At 47.0% G+C, this 19,592-nt stretch overlaps 6 protein-coding genes across 6 annotated transcripts; 2 read left to right on the top strand and 4 right to left on the bottom strand.

Annotated features, from left to right (window-relative positions):
• BO88DRAFT_426729 (uncharacterized protein) lies at nt 1–3,196 on the top strand (the record flags this gene model as incomplete). The annotated part of the gene is made up of 5 exons (XM_025708928.1): nt 1–114; nt 173–2,507; nt 2,529–2,913; nt 2,980–3,065; nt 3,114–3,196. The coding sequence occupies 5 exons, from the start codon at nt 1–3 to the stop codon at nt 3,194–3,196; spliced, it is 3,003 nt and encodes a 1,000-aa protein (XP_025561880.1).
• A 1,485-nt stretch (nt 3,197–4,681) lies between these two features.
• BO88DRAFT_343410 (uncharacterized protein) lies at nt 4,682–5,315 on the top strand (the record flags this gene model as incomplete). Its single annotated transcript, XM_025703186.1, has 2 exons — nt 4,682–5,003; nt 5,050–5,315. 2 exons carry the CDS (start codon nt 4,682–4,684, stop codon nt 5,313–5,315), a joined length of 588 nt encoding a protein of 195 aa, XP_025561879.1.
• A 1,817-nt stretch (nt 5,316–7,132) lies between these two features.
• On the bottom strand, nt 7,133–8,901 carry BO88DRAFT_391037 (Zn(II)2Cys6 transcription factor domain-containing protein; the record flags this gene model as incomplete). Its single annotated transcript, XM_025704984.1, has 3 exons — nt 7,133–7,968; nt 8,036–8,780; nt 8,842–8,901. The coding sequence occupies 3 exons, from the start codon at nt 8,899–8,901 to the stop codon at nt 7,133–7,135; spliced, it is 1,641 nt and encodes a 546-aa protein (XP_025561878.1).
• A 962-nt stretch (nt 8,902–9,863) lies between these two features.
• BO88DRAFT_343350 (glycoside hydrolase family 11 protein) lies at nt 9,864–10,548 on the bottom strand (the record flags this gene model as incomplete). Its single annotated transcript, XM_025703184.1, has 2 exons — nt 9,864–10,269; nt 10,319–10,548. The coding sequence occupies 2 exons, from the start codon at nt 10,546–10,548 to the stop codon at nt 9,864–9,866; spliced, it is 636 nt and encodes a 211-aa protein (XP_025561877.1).
• A 2,874-nt stretch (nt 10,549–13,422) lies between these two features.
• BO88DRAFT_342855 (allantoate permease) lies at nt 13,423–15,512 on the bottom strand (the record flags this gene model as incomplete). The annotated part of the gene is made up of 10 exons (XM_025703157.1): nt 13,423–13,607; nt 13,674–13,758; nt 13,821–13,937; nt 13,994–14,080; nt 14,135–14,250; nt 14,299–14,424; nt 14,481–14,881; nt 14,941–15,035; nt 15,104–15,298; nt 15,357–15,512. The coding sequence occupies 10 exons, from the start codon at nt 15,510–15,512 to the stop codon at nt 13,423–13,425; spliced, it is 1,563 nt and encodes a 520-aa protein (XP_025561876.1).
• A 1,758-nt stretch (nt 15,513–17,270) lies between these two features.
• On the bottom strand, nt 17,271–19,515 carry BO88DRAFT_405927 (putative MFS sugar transporter). Its single transcript, XM_025707023.1, has 5 exons — nt 18,902–19,515; nt 18,761–18,850; nt 18,290–18,699; nt 18,036–18,227; nt 17,271–17,975 (listed from the first exon to the last, which is right to left on the bottom strand). Exons 1-5 carry the CDS (start codon nt 19,293–19,295, stop codon nt 17,457–17,459), a joined length of 1,605 nt encoding a protein of 534 aa, XP_025561875.1. The 5' UTR covers nt 19,296–19,515; the 3' UTR covers nt 17,271–17,456.
• Nucleotides 19,516–19,592: the final 77 nt, after the last annotated feature.

The following is a 19,592-nucleotide window of genomic DNA, read 5'->3' as shown; positions in this document are numbered from 1 at the left end:
ATGAGGATGCGGACATTGCTTCCGCTCTCTCTCATTTCTCTCTTTGCCATACATGCTGATGCGGAGGACGAGTACTTTATCGTAGGCGACCTTAGCCAGTACACCACTGATGGAGTGAGTTACAGCCGAACACAATCGTCTCTTCTTAACAAAGTTTCTAACGGCCCTCTAGGTTCCTACTCCCGCCCTCACTGGATCCACGATTGAATTCACTGCCGTGGGTGATCCAGCTGAAAATGGCCTCCTTGCATTTCTGTCACCGGAAATGCAGTCCAGCCTAACGTCCACAATGGATAGCAATTGCGGTACCGATATTGACTCGCATTGCTACGAAGAGGTACTAGACCTTCTTGAGGACTCAGATCGGGCTCTCAAATCCCGCAGCCTGGCTGAGCGGGCACTGCAGCCGCGACAGATTGACTTGTTATTGGCCGGAGCTGTCTTGATTGCTGCCTTGCTATTTTCGATCTTCTACAAAGGGGATAAGGTGGTCCCGGTACCTATCAAGATCCTCCCAGAACAATTGGAAGACTCGTTTGATCTGGAAACTGCTACCGCCATCGTGGTCGTCACCAATGACGGTAGTTCAGAGCCGACTGTCACACCACCTCCAGAGCAGGACAAGGCGACAGGACTACCAGCAACATTCACAACATTTGCAAGTGCTGTCAATGGCGCGAGTAAAGGAGACTTGGGGATTCAGCTGGACCCGTCGGTGGCGACACACCTCCAGACACTTCTTTCCGACTCCGACTCCTCAGAATGCGACGTAGGCACCGATTTCTTTTCTGCCTCTTCGATCCAGTCTCGAACGTCGTTGGATATGGCCAGTGTCATCTGCGGCGCTGAGAACATTTTCTCCGATAACGTTGGCCGTGATGGTTATGCAGGCTGGCTCCTCATGAATCAGGGAAGGTTCCCTTGGACCAACGCAGAGGTCGTAGCTGGTTTGAACACCGTTGTGCAGTGGGCTCTCACTCAGGGCGCCCGGGTGAATCCGGCAATTAGCCCATCGCATCTTCATGGACTAGCTGTCGGTGCTTTCGCCCTGTCATGGGTCTACTATAATCACGGATCTATCACGACCAACAACGTGATCCCCTCTGCATCTTTGCAGGGTGGCGCTAGTGCCACAACGTGTCAACTGCAGACGGCGACGCAATGTGGAGTTGGGTGCGGCATTCAGTCATGGGCGCCTCAGTACGCCTGTTCAACATCCTGTGCAACTGTCACAAGTTGCGACGCCCAGTCCGCCCTCACCACCACACTCACCACTACCATGACAGCTGTTGGCCCGGATTCAACAGGTTCTTCATCAGCCGATCAAGGGCAGCAGATTGCCGTAGCATCATACATCAACCCGCTTAGTGATCCAGCAGCTTGGGATAGGTTGATCGACTACGACGCAGATAAGATGCCTATCTTAGTTGCGAATGTCGTTAACGGTCCGGATTCGTCCGTCGACACCAACTGGCAGGATGTTATCCAGCGAGCCTCATCGGCTGGAAAAACAGTTCTCGGATATGTTCGTACTGGGTATCTTGGTGTGAGCGACCAGAAGTTCCAGACTCGGCTGGGCTCCGGTGACTTGACAGATTGGACTGCACAAATTGAAAAGGATGTCGATATGTGGTATAAGCTTTACGGTGACAGTATTGGCGGCATCTTTTTCGATGAAGGCTGGCCCGAATGTGGCGATAACAATCAATACGTGGACTTGTACAAGTACATCAATGCTTATACCAAGCGTGCTCATCCCGATGCGCTGACCGTGCTGAACCCTGGATCGCCCATGGCGTCTTGCTTCGAAGATACCATGGACACATTGTTAACCTTCGAGCTGAGCTATGACTCCTACATCAACTCTTATACTCCTAACGAGTGGACCCCCAAGGATCCGCGGAAACTCTGGCACATTGTATATGATGTTCCCGAAACCGCAGTGAGCGAGGTAGCTAAGTTAGCCAATGAACGCGGAGCGGGCTTCCTGCAGCTTACGGATGACACCTTACCCAACCCATACGATACTCTGCCTGCAGATTCATACATCCAAAGCATGATGGATGCCATTGACGGTGGATCGCCACTAAACGCGGACGCTGCATCCTGGGAATCTGGAAGCGCTGCAGGAGCTGTGACCGGACTGACAGTTGTGACGTCGGACTACAGCTTTGCTAAACTATCGTGGGACGCAGCTTCAGATGCTCTTGGCTACTATGTGTATTCCGGTGACAGCCTCATTGCAAGTGTCCCCAGCTCAATGACGACGGTTACAATTGGCGGTCTTGACCCCGGTTCCAGCTACGCACTCCATGTCAATGCCGTGGGCGGCAGCGGGAAGCTGGGTTCGTCTTCGAATACCGTGACGGTGGAAACCACATCCCTTCCTGATGGTAAGACTGTGACGAACGCCTACGCATCGCCCAGCGAGGGGGCAACTACGGTCCACGCCGACATACTGGTTCCTTATTCTTTCGTCCGTCTTTACATCTGGGACTCGGTGGGATGTGAGTTTGACACTGATCCAGGGTGGAGTATCAACTTCAAAACAGACGATTACGTCTGTGCCCAGTATATGGTCGAGGGAACGACATTGTACAAGTACAGTGGCACCGTTCCTGAAGGCTCCACAGCTCCGCCTTGGTCCTGGTCAGTTGTCGGACCCATTACTCTGACCACCACAGACTACACATACACTTGGATTTTGCCAATTGGGACCTCCACTACCGACACGAGCAAGGTCGTGGTCCAGGCGCAAGGCTACAATCCACTCACCAACGTCTTCGAGCCGGCTCCCGATGACTATGATTGCAAGGGTTCGTCCATGTGCAGTGCCCCGGATATGTTGAAATGGTGCGATCACGCCGTGAATACCTTGTATCGCAATGATGATCCGACATATCACTCCGCCGAGTAAGCTTCCACCCGTCTCCCGTTGGCGTTGAACCAGAAATTGACTAACTTTAATATTCTACTCAGTAATTTCAACTCGCTTAGTGGGAACTGCTGGGGAGACCAGACTCGCGGCTGTGGTGTCTTTTTGCAAGGCCAGAACTGCAGTATCAGTGGCAACGACATGTGAAATGGCTATCAGAACATCCGCAAGATCGGAGGCTGTAAGAAGTGCGGCTCGTACCATAGGGGTGATGGGTGCCTTGTGACTATCAACTGCGTCTACCAATGCGATAACCATTGAAATGTGGTCGGAGGCGGAAGAACGGGGCCAGTGCCGGAGTTGAACCTGTGTGTTTTTTTGTTTATATAGCCCATTTTGTTGGTCGTTATGAATTCGCGTGTCCTTAATATTTGACTTTTCTGTATTGGTCTAGTGTCACCTCCAGGGAGATTTGGCTTTATGTATATAGTATAGTACCCTACCTTCGAACCACTTACTAAGGAAGTACAGGAATAAGTGTTTGTGCGGAGGCTGCAGAAGTGAAGTGTATTCAAAGTCGGATACCTAGATTATTGGTAGAGTTGTGGCAACCGGAATGTAACTCTGCAGAACTTTGGAGAATGTTCAATACAAATATTTTGCTGCAAGTACCCAGTATTTGAAAAAGGGAAGTCCGCAACTATCAGTCTGTGGGCTTATCTCAATTTATCCATTTAATGCATTCTGGAAAGGCTTCTCTGGGTTTCATGATATATATGAGATATGCCATGATTTGTTTCTCCATCCCAGGACTACGACTATCGCTAGCCTATGTTCAGCTTTTATCATTCTTTCAGGCAAGAAATGTGTAGCTACCAGCGGAAGGATATTGGAAATGACTAAAGTGAACTAAGTTAACTATTCTGAATGGAGATTGAATAGTAAGGGAAATTGTGATCCCTATAGGGGTGAATATAATGAGATAGTATGAGAAGTATATCTTAATCACAAATATAAATATAGAAATTAATTTTCCAAAGTTAAGCTACTAACTATCCTGTCTCTATTCATGAACAATAAAATATTTATAAATAGTCTTGAGGTTATATATTACATACTAATCAAGTCTTTCAATAAAATTATTATTAATATAAATATTTTTGATAGCTTCACCTGACTGTTGACTGGCAGTCAGGTCAATAATCAGGTATAATGGTCAAGTATACACACTCTAGCAGTCACATGATAAGGCATGAGATGACTGAGGTCTCAAAGCTGTCTTATAATATGTAATATTCCGCCAGTCAAAGCTGTTTGTATCTAGATAGATATCTCAGAGGACCCCTTTTTATAGAATTATCCAAGAGTTACATTTTACATCATTCTTCTTCGTACGATCCTACCAATCATGGCATAACTGAGCTCTCACAGAGGCATGAAGATTAGAGCCTTGCAGCCATGGTTGATATATGACATCCGGATCCGGATGCTCTCATTATTAATCTATCAATTCCGACCGTAGGAAAACGGAAAAAAGGGCTTGTAGAAGGTAGAAATGGTTTTCCAGCCTGACTAGTGTGGCTGTAGCAACTAGTGCCTTCGTAGAGATGTGCTAACCGCAGGATAAAACTAGATTGGGTTAGCTTTCCGGCCCCCAAGAAGATACGCCAAGTCGAGAACAGCCTCGCGTACGCCGCCAGGCTGGCAGTAAGCACTCATACAAGTATATATAAATACAATGATATTGCTGCGGTCACATCTTTTCATCATCCTTTCTATGTCGCTTAAACATACCTGATATTCATCATGTCTGAGCCCTACCTGCAGCCGGTGTCCGAGCCTATTGTGTTAAGCGAGAGGTTCATTGCAACGGATACTCAAGTCCTAGTCCTGAAGGAAAGGGTGCTCTCTTTTTCTGGGGATAGCTTCGATATTACGTTTGGAGATGGGGTGCCACTTTTGAAAGTAACTGGTGCTTTGTTATCAGTTTCCGGGCGTAAGAAAGTCGAAGACATGGATCGCAACCATCTATTCGATATTCGCAAAGAGCATATGCACGTTCATACCACATATGTGATGGAAGATCCCGGTGGTAACAAGATATGCGAGATCAGGAGCAGTCACAAATGTAAGAACCCCTACACACAGTCTCACTGTTAAACTAACAGCTATAGTCATTGGGTCGAAAGCCACTGCCACCTATACTGACCGGTACGGCAAGCAAGTCTTTTTGACAATGAAAGGAAACTGGAACGATCGTGCTGCCCATATCGTGATTGAAAGTACTGGAGAACTAGTCGCTCGCATTTCCAGGAAACGTTTTACCGCTCGTCATATTCTGTTTGGCCAGGACACCTACAACGTGACTGTGGCACCTGGTGTGGATATGGCACTGGTGGCTGGTTTATGTATCTGCTTCGATGAGAAGAACAATGATTAGCTACAAAACACAAAGAGCCTGTTATATATCGTTAAAGCATATACCAAGAAGTATGCGATGGAATGGAAGTATAAGAGTGATGTAGATCTTATTACAAGTCACAGAAGAAGCTGGTTCCAAACGAAAGAGTCCTTTCATGTATATATGACACATAATGAACTAATTTGTAGCCAAAGATATGAACTGGGGCACAGAATAATGATTGAATTCTAGTGCTAAAACCGTAGAGCACTGCCCCATCAACCCCACGGGACCAGCTGTCTACAAACGGCGCTTAACAAAGAATGTGACTGCAGGTTGTTAAGCCTGGACAACATTACAACCTCCCCTATCAAGCAAATCAATCCGGCCATACGTTATTATTTAAGCATTATGTCCCGGTCTGTGGGAAGCGGAAAGTTTGGAAGTGTAGATTGGGTCATAATATGCTTCCTTGAGAGCGGAATTAAATCTCCACTCACGGCCGCGCGGACGTTGGTGAGGATTTCAACAGGATGCTTGGCACGGATCCCACTCTCTAAAGTAAGTGATAGGCGACTACGAGGTTTGATGGGGCTAACTGCACTGGACCCTTAAGCTCTTATTTCTCGGAGATGAGGCGCATTCATGTCGATCTGTAATCCGCCAAGCGCATGTTGGTTCCTGATGGGGAATAGCCCGCAGGTGCCAAGAGGAAAAGATATTATTTCATCCCGTACAAAGCCCCACCAGGTCATTCGAGCTTGTTGTCAGGAGACCCGCGTTACAGACAGCTTTTGATGCTTCAAAGTTTAGGTATGTAAGCACAACGAGAATATTGTTCATATACAGCTTTGAGAGCGATAGTCAGGACATGAAGCTAGTTGTCAGCAAAGATGGCTAGAATAGCAGAACCATATATTAACCCACATGTCTCTCACACGAGTCCAGAATTGTTGGAGTTAGATATTCCTAATATAATAATACACAAGATACCGGTGTCCAAGGAATAGGATAACTAAAAGTCCCACCACCGTCACAGTCAGAATACCTCTCCAGCTAGAACTATAGCCACAACAACAGAACCAACTATATCCACCAAGCTGAGTAAGATAATAGCATGGCCAAAACCGTGTTAGAGACAACAATTGTGTGCCCAATGATACTTGAAGTTTTACAGACCCGAGGAGAGTAGCCGAAATATATATGAACACATAATACATTATATTATTATTCAAATAGGACTTTGGACAATATCTAGCAGTCTCCATGGCGCAGCTATCATTACAACACCAGCATTAACACCACCGAAGTCAATGAACATGAGACTGGCGAGCACTAACCCCGCAAGACCGCATTGGATAGATACAACCCAATAAAGCATTGAAGTTGTAGCTTCTTTTGGAAGCCAGTAGATTTATTATATCATGGCGATGACTGCCGTAGTCACAGGTCACGATTGTGCTACCATTATGGATTAACGAGCAAGTAAAATGTTAGCCAAGATGAAGTAATACTTTGAATCAATGGCCTTAACAGTATGTGGTAGGAAAGGGTTTATGAATACTTTATTGCATGGAGATGCGTATGTACCCAGAGCAAGGTGGCGGCGTATATGTGTTGCATCTCACTAGGTGGATGAAAATAGCAGCGCACTGACACAGCCATTGCAAAATTGGGATCAGATATATACACAATACAGAGGATTGATACGCCTTATGGGAGCCGAGACGCGCTCTATCCATCTCCAATATAGATATCCAAGGGTTGGAGAAGCTTTGTCAGGTAGTAGGCTGAGCTACATTGAAGAACGAACTATGCTTCATGGAGGTTATTGTGCGCGACCGTAGCGTACATTTCTATGTAGCACCCGGGTTGTGGTCAAGCATAGGGCCAAACCACCATCTTCTCATTTTCAGTTCTACTCCATGCCATCCCGCTGTGTCTTTTAGAGATTGCCCCGGTACGTCAATATTATGTAGATGACCAACAAAACGTGCGGTATACGCCTTCATGAAAGGTTGTGCCAGCAACCGGTGTAAAAGCTTGTGCGCTCCTGGAATGCCACCCTCGTGCGGGAGAAAATGGGCCACCGCAAAATAACGGAGTGCCATGCCTAGTGGAAACGTTGAACACAGTGCCCCATAGCCACCGGCATAAGGCCCATGGGATAGAGGAATTGTGTGAAGTATCCTGTGGGCGTGTAATGTGGGATTTCTCTCATTATGGTAGTTGGGGTATCCTGGTGCAGAAAAGGGAATAGTCAAGAAGTATGTGACGCTTAGACTCTGATGCCCCTCGATCGTGGCCATATGAATTGTTGTGTATAGGAGGATACAGCAGCTCCAGTAGAGGCAGCTTATATGCAACAGTGCAAAGTCCCTGTCTACCCGTGGCAATTGGGAGTGATAACCTGATTTGGTGTAATCAAAGGTCTGCAGCTGGTCTCCCATGGTTTCCTTCCAGGCAAGTAACAGGTGCTCAATGCGGATACATTCACCGAGCAAGTTGCCCCAGGCATTTGGACTGCGCTCCGCAATGGGACATGCTCTAATGGCGTCCAGCTCTTCCAATAAGGCCGGAACTTGGATCAGGATGTCACTGAGGCCGTCAAGTAGGGACTTTTTTCTGTGTTTCCAGGGTGCTGACATCCAGTCTCTGTCGCTGAAGGGCGAACGCTTTCTTCGTCCCACCCCTAGAATGAACTACACATATACTAGTGAGCATGGACCATCCGTGGAGGGAAATCGGTGGGGAAAGACCTACTGACACAATCCGACCGCTTACAAGTAAGTACATTCCTGCTTCGCTCCATTCCCTCTGCGGGCCCCTGTTCATAAACAAGGCCATTTCACCTTCAGTATGGGCGTAGTAGCCCCTGATTTGGAGAATTGGGCTTTCTTTATGTGAACCACTGGATTCGGCGCCATAGAGAATCTGAGAAGAATGAGTGACTTGACCGGTTTCATGGGAAGCACAGCTTACTTCATGAAAACGGAACAGCCGAATAGCGGCCAAAATCCCATCGCTGGTGACCCTTTGTGGATCCCGCAGGGCAGTGCGCATTTCCTGCAGCGCCATGCTGTGTGCCTGGACACCCTTGAGCTTCAGCTGGCTGTCATTGTCTCTCGTAGCAAGCATTGAAAGCCCGTGAGCAAGGGTGACGAAGCGAAGAGTCTTCTCAGACTGACATAATTTGTCTAGATGTCGTAACCACCCGGCAGAGGATATCTGCGCTGCCTCCTTGGAGAAAAGGCGACCGTTCGGTAGAAACGCCGAGAGATAAAGACCAACGTACATTACCTCTCGCGCAGTTCCCGCCAGCGATTGGTGTAGAGTAATTTCTGGAGCCCTGCGTCTACGCGATTGTACGCTGCCGGTATACTCTGTGTATTTACAATTCTCGCCATCTGTGGAGTTGATCCAGACTGAATAGTTACGAGAGTATCCCTCGCAGACGAGCCGAGCTTGGACACACTGGGTACAGAAAGGGGTCTTGCGGTCGCACTATTTCCCAGTGGGGGCTATCAGCATGAGAGACTAGTAACATCCCCGGGGTTCAACATACGCCTCTCTTCCTCCTGCGACACGTCGCACATCCGGCAAATCGACTGGGCACCCCGACCATATTATTCGAGTCAGTGGATCAGAGCGAGACTGTCAGGGAATCAGGCTTGCGCAGAAAGCATTCTGTTTTGGGAGCAGTGGTGGAGAACGTCTTCCTTTGAACCCCGCAGTGGAGCTTGGGAAGTGTTGGATTGAGGGAAGCTAGCCAATCTAAAGCCACCCACCCTGGTGAGATACAGACAGCAAGGCTGTAGGGTCAGGTGACCCTCCTCTCCGTTGCTGTAATGTCTCAAATATAGATAGGCTTCTTTCTCTTGTCAAGAAAACAAAAAAAAAAAAAAAAAAAAAAAAAAAAGCCCTTTGACCATGACACAGACTTTTTGGCTAATTACATCGGTTTACTTCTCCAGCTTTTCACAGTAGGGAGAGTACAAATAGAATTATGCAGAGGGGGATACACGTAGTGACACTACATATAGACGGACTTCCTCACTTTCTTCTATAGTCCATATCGTTATGTAAGTCCACACTAAGGCTGCCATATTGTCCTTCTGTAATTGTTTGCACTCTCATTACTTATTCCCCTTCTGTTTGCATTGAACTGCGTCGAACTGTAGAAATTTTCGCCTTCCATATTTTCCGCAGTCATTAGAGGTCTGTTAGTATAGAATATCTGGAGGTTAAATATCCTTTAAATGCCCTAGGTTAGAGCGTACGCAGCACCTCGCATCCCCCAATTCCCAATGCCTTGCTCGAAGTGACTACTGCGACCGAACAAGTTGTATGTAGATAATATGTATTGGGCAAAATATTATCTATGGATAGGATAAACAGCGAGGAAACGCAAGAGATAGAAAACGAGAGTTGATTATCTGTGCAAGTTGAAAATGCAGCCGCTGACAGCTCGGCCCCACAACAACTTATACAGCCTCAATGTAAACACCAGAGGCCGGGTCCGATCATCACACCACCTGAGAACAAAGCTCCGCGTTGATATCTTCCAACTACGAAGGCACGTATCTCTCAAGAAGAGATTGTGACACTGGCGCTGCCAGCACCGCTCCATGCTTCCACCGCCACGACTTGATAATTGAAGTCGCTATTGCCGAACCCATGCTGCGCCCAGAAGTTGAAATGGTTGGCAACAGTCACCGTTCCAGATGTGCGCGTGCTCTCTCGAACGGAGAAGTACTGCGTGAACGTGCTTGTTCCCGTGATGGACGGTTCGTTTGTTCGAGTGTCGGTGCAGACTTGGTAGGTGCTTCCATCAGAGTACACGGTACCAAGGCTTGTGGCCGAGCTGCAAGGGTTGTAATCACCGTAATCCTCGACGATGTAGTACTCAGCCTGAGGATAGTTGACCCAGCCGTACACAGCGAGGTAGGAAGCGGAGCCAGAAGCGCTGTATTCGGCAGAGTAGGTGATAGCGCTGAAAAACGTTAGATCCTAGACTTTGGTTAATAGATACAGTCACTCACTTAGAAGAACCAGTGGTCCAGCCCAGACCAACGACAAAGTCGGAGCTCACTCCATCTTCCCAGTACATGGAAAATGTTCCGGCACTCTCGTCGTAGGTGAAATCACCAAGGTTGCCGTTGTAGTTTTGAACGTAGTTAATACCGGCACTTCGCGACACCAGAGCAGGTTCCGGGACAGGAGCCGCGAATGCCGTGACCAAAAGTCCTGCAAAAGCCGCAGTGACCTTCATGATGATTGAAGAAAGCTGAATGCTGGTGAATAGATGTATGCAACTGGAAGAGAAGCACTGTGCTGATCAATATTGCTGCGAGCCCACTCTATCTCTATTTAAATTCTACGAAAAAGACTATTTATCCCTATCCCCTGCACGATGAAGCAGCCCAGTCATATGCATTTTGCCGCATCACCTTAAACGCTTGAACAACCTCGAGCCTACTTCCAGAGACAGTTCTATAGTTGTGTCTACAGTCATGCGTTTCCTGTGTAGCCACCAATCTAGCCACTGGACTTGGCTAAATGGACCGCACTTGGCTAAATGGTCTACATTTGGCTAAATGGACGGCAGGCGGATAAAAGGGCTGCAGTTAGTGGAGGCGGGGAAGTGGGGATTCTTCACCGGTTCCCTGCAGCAACTTTTCTTACTCAGAAATCATGTTCATGATTATGTACTCACTGATCTACTGAATAAACACAGTTCCTCGCTCATACAAGACGTATGTACTGCAGGCTTATGTTTCTTTATTTCTTGTAGCAAGCCGTAGGCTCAGTGAACGCTGTTAGAAACACTGGCCAAAGGTCGCGAAGACTACTTTGGAGGTCAAAGGCCACCGGGAGTTGGCCGAGCAGTTCTTTGTGTAGGTGATGAAGGCAGGGCGAACCTCGGCGTGGACCATCCGGACTCGCTGAAGAGGATGGTATATCTCGCTTATAGCTGGAAATACTCAGGTCGGAATGCAGAAGCCATCAACTTCCCGAGGTCCTGCCTAGCCAAGCATAAACAAGATTGGGGCTAAACCCTTGGTAAAATATACCTAACTCTATGAGCCTACTACCCAGTAGGAATCGACTGGGGAGTGGGAACCCATCAGGGAGAGTAGGGGCTGACTCCGTCAACCTATTACAAAGTCGTGTATCCACGAATGACCTGGCCTTCTTGTTATACAGTACGGAACTCCAAACGTTACTGGCATTTCCTGGCGACTTATGATGAGGTATCAGTAACTAAGATGTGGTGCTGTTCTCCAAAAAAGGTCAAGATGGCGCGTTGTTTGGTCTAACTACTCCTGGAACCCACCCAACAATTGTTAGCGTCTTTATTTACGTTACTGCATCCTGGAACCAGCGCATACATGTGCGATATATTCTCTTGTGTAGGATGACTTTAACCGGGGTGAATCAAACCAAGCGTAGTCTGACAGTGGGCTGCGGGGAGAGCTAGGTCACCCGCTAAAATATTTCCGACGCTGATTCATTCATTATTCTTGTGTCGCAAGGCTAGGTATATATGCGAACTTCGGGTTGTTTGCGGTTGGCAGCCTTTTGTTAAGGCCACGTCTCTCCTCAGAGGCTGAGATAGAATAAGCCAGGCTCTCTCAGTCCCAGGGCGAAGCCTCACCTCTAGAATGATCTGTTCTTTCTAAGCCCAATCGATGGTTTTCTATTCCTGCCTCTTAGTATCCTGGACAGATCTGGTAACCATCTTAGTAACAGGCAGAGGTTAGCTAGACTTGCATGCTAAGTATATTAGTTAGGCTGATACTACATAAGATCCGGGGTTTGGCTGGAATTGGCTGACTGCACAATTTGATCTCTGGATCACTTATAGTCAGCTAAGGTACAGATGTAGCCCCAATAATAAGTATATCCTCATACTATACCACTCGCGTATCCCAAAAAAAAAAAAAAAAAAAAAAAAAAAAAAAAAAAAGCTTTCTTATAATGATAGATTAATGCTTATAGAGTAGATTTCTGATATAGATAAGCAAGACCTTTCTTGTATAAGATTACATGTCTGTTATCTAGCTAAATTATCCTAAGAGGCTAAATTGAAATATGATAGGATGACATAACAAAGCGGGTGTCATAGTTGTGAGGTCGTTGATAGCGGTTCTACCCTTTTTTGTTATGTATGAATGGAATCATATATCGTTAGGCGACTGATTTCTTAATGACTAGTCTGTGCTGTGGATATAGGCACCCGATGTCACTTATACACGTATCTGCAGTGTTTCGTGGGCGATTCCTTGATTAATTGTCGGGCTTTGTTCCTGACAAGTAGATCAATAATATAAAGCCATCTAAAAGTACCTTTATAAGAAAGCATTGAATTCATTAACATATACAATATTGAATTAGTGAGATTAATAGACTTGGTAATATAACTAGATTACCTATGCTACAAAGTACCTCAGGTCCAACATCTGAAACTTGAGATGTAGAGTTATATACTTCTGTAATAACATATGTAGGAATAAGAAGCTATTTGGGTGAACTAGAGTTTATAACCTTTCAAAGAAAGTTATATAAGAATATCTCAGGGGAATGTCTCAGTTCGCTGACCTATGCATTTTATCAACTACACTATGGTTGTCCCAACTTGTTTCTAATTTAGACTAGCAAGTAATGCAAGAGCCAAGAATGGACAAAGAGGCAGGTTGGCTGTATTGTCGTCACTCATGCAAATGAAGGCTACTCCTTTCATGGCTCGGGAGAGCGTGAAAGAAGCAATCGATAATGAGATCGTCTACTTCTGACGGTGCGCCTGAGGTAAGTTTACAGCTTGCTACTGTACGTTCACCGCCTGGGACTGGACACCGACCAGGATGAATTCATCACCTGATGGATGACTTTTCCCCAAGGCAGCAAGGCGGGCTTACAGCTCAGCGTGGTCTGAAATAGACTCAGTATGGTCTCGCACTAAACAAATAGAAACTCCCTTATTTTCGGTCATGTTAAGCTGTGCCAAGAATAATTTCAAATTATTCTTGGCATTACTAAGGATATATTTAAACCCTAATAAGTATCTTTTGTTTATTTAATATAAGTTTCTGCTGTAAAACACGCCTCAACAGAATTCTGGAGGTCAATTTTCCTTTAAAATACACTACATCGAGCTCAAGACTGTGATTTGGGTTTGGGGGGTTTTCCCTCTATCCACCGAGCCATGGTCAAAGCTTGCTGGACCCGAGTCCGCATCAGAATCCGCAATCGGCTCTACCGCCACGAGGCTTTGAGTTTCCCTCTTCCTATCCCACCAAAGCAGGAATTGAACTGTAGCAGTAACGAGCACTGGAGAGTTGAATTAGTTGCCATCTTCCGCTATTTTCAAACAATACTGCAATGCACAACACTCACTGAGTAATATCTGCAATATGATGGACCAAAGATAGCCTTTCTTGGCTGCTGGGAAATCCGTGGTTTTCCACACAAAGTTTGGTGCCTGTGCAGAGTAAAACGTGAGAAGCTTTCGTAGGTATGATTGTCAGGTGGAAGGAGGCTTACCACTGCCTGAACAACATAGGCAAGATCATTAGCCATGGCGACAATCAAAGCTCTTTTTTCCGTGTCAGCTGAGCAGATTTCGTTAATCCAGCTCAAGATGAGTGGGCCAGCGCCAACCTGAGACTAAGTGTTAGCTGAAGATCACGTCTTGACGTGTTGGGACTTTGACCTACTCCGATATTACTGAGCCAATATACGGCCATGCGCCCGGGGATGTTGGTATAGAGGGGCATCTGGCGCAGTAGAACACACATAACAAGCTTGACAAGTGTTACCGTCGAATCAACCTGGGCATACGGGTCGAAAGTACGTACCGTGATAACGGCGCCAATATGGATAAATGGCCAGCGTGATCCCCGACAGGGACCATCAGAGAGCAAACCCCAGATAAAGCACACGAAGATAGATATACTCGTCGTAACCAATGGTACTTGATGTCATTAGACTCGCCTGGCATATCGTTTTGAAATAGACTCACAGTTGTTAATGTCAGCCACCGTGTATGACTTGCCCGGGACAGGAGGGGGGTCAGCGTTGAAACTTTTCAGCCAGTAACCCATGCCGACCTGTGGGTATCCATTGTTCCACAAAATGTATATCATGGCTGGATGGGTTGATTAGGTAAAGAATCAAAGTTGACCGTGACAGGGGATCACGTACGGAGTAGATATGTGTGCCAGCTGTACAAGATTCTTTTCAACTTAGCCATACTCCAAGGCTCCTTTCCAGCACGCCCAATCGCCCGCATTCGATTGACAGAGAGAATATGTTCCTCGTTAGTTATCCACCAAGTCTTCTTGCCACTTTGTGGAAGATTAGGGAAGAAGAGATAGCCGGCCAGGGCGAGCGGTAGCGTGATGATGCCATCAATGATGAACAGCCATCGCCAGCCAGCCCGGCCATCCACACCGTTCAAGTTCGTGTAAGCAGCTGCTTGAAGAAAACCACTAAATAAACTCCCAATAGAGCCGGCAAGCCAGAAGATCATTGCGCGCTTGCCAATCTCTTGTGGTGTGTACCATGACCCGAGAAGATAATGAATGCCGGGGTAAAACCCAGATCTATTTCCAAAGTTAGACTACTGCGAGTTGAAAGATGATATGAGAAGTGTCCAACGTACTCAAAAAGGCCTACCAGGAAACGAAGCCCATAGAGAGCTTTGTATGACTTTACACTTGACATGCACATAGTTGCAATTCCCCAACCAATCTCTAGCTGCGCAACTATTAGTGTCCACTGAAAGCTGAGATCGAGATTTACACGGGAATGAACTTAGTACTTACCGACGGAATCACCCATCGAGGCGAAATGCGAGTCAACAGTAAGTTCGCGGGGATCTGGCCAATAACATAGCCGACTGTGAAAATAGAGGTACTTGTCACCAGTTGGTTGCCAAACATCTCCAGATCCTCCTCCATGCCACTAAGGTACGCATTTGTGACATTTTGAAGGTCCAGGTTTTTGAGAAAATAACCAATCTGTAGTTGTCAGCCAAATGTATTTACACTCCTGGGGGAAGGCGAGATGTTGGCACACAGATGCAAATGTTAGCACGAACGCGTCAAGCTTGAACAATAACCAACGCTGGTCGCTGGGTAGTTCCCATGTGTCCCAAATGTAGCCTTTCCATGACTTGAGAGGCTTGACTATATCCTGCTCTTGCGAGGCATTGGCCTCAGTATCCCTTGTCATCGTGGATGCACGTTCTTGTGTGTTGTAAGTACGAGGCATTCTGGCATCTAAATATTCGAATTTAATTACTAGCACGCAAGTATGATCCCATCTGCCGCTATGATCACCTCACTTCTTAGCAGGTATATTCTGCGCTAACTGTTATCTCCCGCCAGTGATCTAGTTAGTATGACCCACAAGGTATAAACACCTGCCGGGCTGCTGGCTGAGTAATCAGTTATCGATCGTTATCATGGAGGAAAGAGGATGGGATGGTAGTGTTATGGCGCAATAGTCTCCAGCAATTACCTCTTCCGCAAACCTGCAGCCAACGCCCAACAGCGTCTCGAATTCAGTCCAAGTTGCATGGGGTAATAGACTTGCCGCGCATAAATGCCTCACATCAATTGAAAGTACTTCGTCTCCTCCCGGTGTTTCTGGCGATACTTGCGGTTGCCTATCATACAATATACAATAATTATGAGCTCCTGGTAGCATTCATATTCTGCTTTGAACTATACATTATCATATCTTCCTCCTCTCCAAAGACACTTGCAATGATTGAAATATACTCACGAAGTTACGAATTATCCCAACAGCAACAAACTTTCTTAGGGACACTTATCCACGATCCTGATCCCTGTGCTCCCGTACAGCGCCCTTCCATAGCTCCAACATCGCAGGCGGACGAGGACTCCTGCTTTGTTGCACGAGAGCAGCACGTAGCTAGAGCCACATGTAACCTGCGACACTATGAGTTCCATGCACATCTTTCTTCCGAGGCTGCTTAAGCTGAGGTGTCAAGCGCAGATGTATGGTGGGAACTTCCGCATGTGTGTTATTGGTCCACAGAACGCGGGCACAGGTATCCAGGTCAGAACGGGGACTGGAACTGAACCGACCAAAAGTAATCGTCTCGTCCAATAGAGAGAAGTCTATGACACATTGGACGGGCTCTTCCTCCGCACATTTAATCCGTAATCCAACAGTCCCGCAGTTAGTACCATGCGGAACGGTAGATAAAAGCTCCTAACAAGTTGGAGTGCGACAAATGCGTGACTCGTTGTGAGTAGACAAAGAGAGAAAAGGGCCGTTCTCCGTTCTTCACGGGCTTGAATACCGTTCGTACGCAATCAGAAAGCTACCGATATAGAGTGAATACATAATCAATAAAGAGTGGTAGGACTGTCCGGTGCTATCACTATCTTAATGCTGGTCATTTCTCGCAACTTGCTGCATATCACCCACATAAAATTGTGACGCGAAAATAAAGTTGCCTTGGGAGACACAGGGAGCCATTCCAGCCTTCCTCATGTGAATTATCTCCTGCCTCCTCGTGCATTCATCATTACAAGATTCGTCTCCTGATATTGGGTAATTGAATGTGTTGGCCGCACATAAAAAAGGGTGGTCAAGGTAACCTCCATATTAGAATCTGGTTTATAGAATATCCGTTTGATGACTGATTACAGCCAGGCCTCCAAGCATCCACAGCAGGGACATCACTGTCCGTGATAGAGCAGTCACCATTTAACTTACAAGTTTGGGTATGACGCTCAACACCACCCAGTATCACACATTTACGCGTAGCCGATGAGGACTGACTTGGACTCCAAATCCATAACGTTAGCATATTCCCAAGCTACTGCGTAAGCGCCACACTGTTCTTTCCACAGTTGAAATATCAATGGGAATGGGAAATCCTGCAACCCGCCCCACATATTACCAGTTGAAAGGCTCATGCCATTACACAGCATGGACAAAAGCACTCACTCCTGCGTTCTGAATACCTCTAGAAGGCCACCCATCTCCAACCCCGGCGTTGTTTACGGGTCGCGGAATCCGGTTACCTGGATGTTTTCTGATTCTCCATGGATAATCTTCATACCGCTAAGCTGCTGTGAAGGAAGCTCTTCCAAGTACATCATCCGGAAATTGTTTCACACCCCACCAGGTCTCCTTACTTTACACTCTCTGCTGAATGGTTTCGTGAAATTCCTGCTGGGCTTCATCCTGGCCCGCAACTTTTATGGCCTGCTCATCGACATGCTTCTCCACCTTCCCATCCATGCACAACTGAAATGCCCTCTCCATGTCCCAATAAAATGGTCTTGAGGTCGAGAACAGGTAGTCAATGGACTCAAGAGACCGATTGCGAGTTTCTGGATAGAACAGGAAAATAGTCGGAACCCACAAAAGGTTCAATCCAGCAAGAAGGAAGTAGCTGCGACTCCCGATACTTGCAAACATAATCGGATTGACCAATGTGGTCATTCCAACACCAATAGCCCAGCCGGTAATACCAAAGCCATTACCTTGAGCCCGGAGATCGGAGGGAAATATCTCGGTTGGTATCAAGAAAGCGACGGTTCCCCAGGTCGCGGCATATCCCAAGTTGAACAGGAACAGCATTGCAACAGCAGCAGGTGCAAACTGGCTAGCTTTATCTGGCTGATGAAGGGACGCCTCATAAACAGACCCCGCCTGGAGAGGAAACATCTTAGAATCGGAACCAAACAAGTTATACGAGGGTTTGGCACTTACCACCAGCTCAACGGTGAATAAGACGAGAGACCCAAGCATTAAACATTTTCGCCGTCCGATCCGATCTACAATCTGCGTACTGATTAGAGTGCCTAGAATACCGATCGTATTCAATCCTCCGGCAAGGCCGTTTTGAGTCAGCTCGCTGTAACCCGCTTGTCCAAGCAGAACAGGGGAGTATGCCGTAACCGCCTGTTGACGTGACAGTGTCTCAGCCAGCCTATCTCTGCGATTTCATAATTTGAACAGCTTACCGTAATTCCAGTCCAAGATGCCATGATCTGGAGCCATATACACAGCCAGGCTCGTCGCCCCAGGTTGGAGCCGGGGTTTCCTCCTTTTCCAATCAAAATTTTTGCGAACTGAAGGGGCGAGCTTGGTTTGCCCTCTTGCACTGTCGCAATTATTTCTTTGTATTCAAGGTCGATTTCTGATTGGCTGCATTTATGACAACGGATCTTGTTAAGGACCTGCTGAGCTTCCTCATAACGACCGACAGATGCCAGGAACCGCGGACTATCCGGAAGCATCTTGATGAAAAAGAGTAGTATGAGGGCTGGAACGCACTGAAACGCCAACAGAAAGCGCCAGCGAATATCCGAATAGCCGTTATTGATGAAAGCAAGACCAAATGAGAGCCAGTATGCGACGGATATTCCTAGATCTTCAGCATAATTCCGTTAGTATATATTCTGGGGCTTTTTCATCGAACGTCCAACACCTACAGTTTGCAATGAAAACATATCCTAGGAAGGCACCACGGTGATCAGCTGTTGATGTCTCTGACACCAGTACTGGTGCTATGCCAGTTAATGCTAGCCGGATCAGCTTCTCCCAGGAGGTCTAAGTACGGAAGGTAAGCATACCACCAGTGCCAACGCCTGTCACCACCCTGGCGACGAGCATGAAATCTGAACTCTGAGCCGCAGCTTGCAAAGCACCCCCCACAAGCGCAAGCAACGAACCGGCAAGCAGGCCATTGATACGGCCTAAGCGATCGGCCAGCCAACCACCTCCGAAACAACCGAAAATGCATCCAAGGTAGTAGATGCTGACAATGCCTCCTTGATGGGTAGTGTCGGTTACGGTGCCATCCGGTTCGCCAATTCCAACCTCTGTAACGTATCTGGGAGAGCTGTTGACACCTCCCATGACACCTTGATCATATCCCTCGAAGAATATGCAAACGAGAGAAAGAGCCTGAATCATAACATTGAGTTGGCGTGGGGATAACCGCCTCCAAAACGTTGCATACCCCATATTCGCGGGTCTCGCTGAAACTCACTGAATGAAACTAATGAGTTTATCAGCTGTAGTTTCAATTCCTTAGTGCGAACAGTTGCGCAACCGGTAGTGGTTGAACTATTTATAACGCGGCCTATTTCATGACCGGATCTTGAGACGCTTATCCCTTGCTTCACCAACCTGAGAAATGACATGCCGAATTCGCCCGAAATAAACTAGCGAGAACCGAAGCCTTGGGGCAAACAAAACTGCTGTGGAGAGAACATTTTGAGGGGCCCCGCAAGAGTATCACCCGTTCGAGCCAGGGTTTGT

This window comes from Aspergillus vadensis (genome assembly GCF_003184925.1).
Source record: "Aspergillus vadensis CBS 113365 unplaced genomic scaffold BO88scaffold_15, whole genome shotgun sequence".
NCBI classification, from domain to species: domain Eukaryota; kingdom Fungi; phylum Ascomycota; class Eurotiomycetes; order Eurotiales; family Aspergillaceae; genus Aspergillus; species Aspergillus vadensis.
Note: the sequence above shows the minus strand (reverse complement) of the source record. Positions and strands in the feature narration are given on the sequence as shown.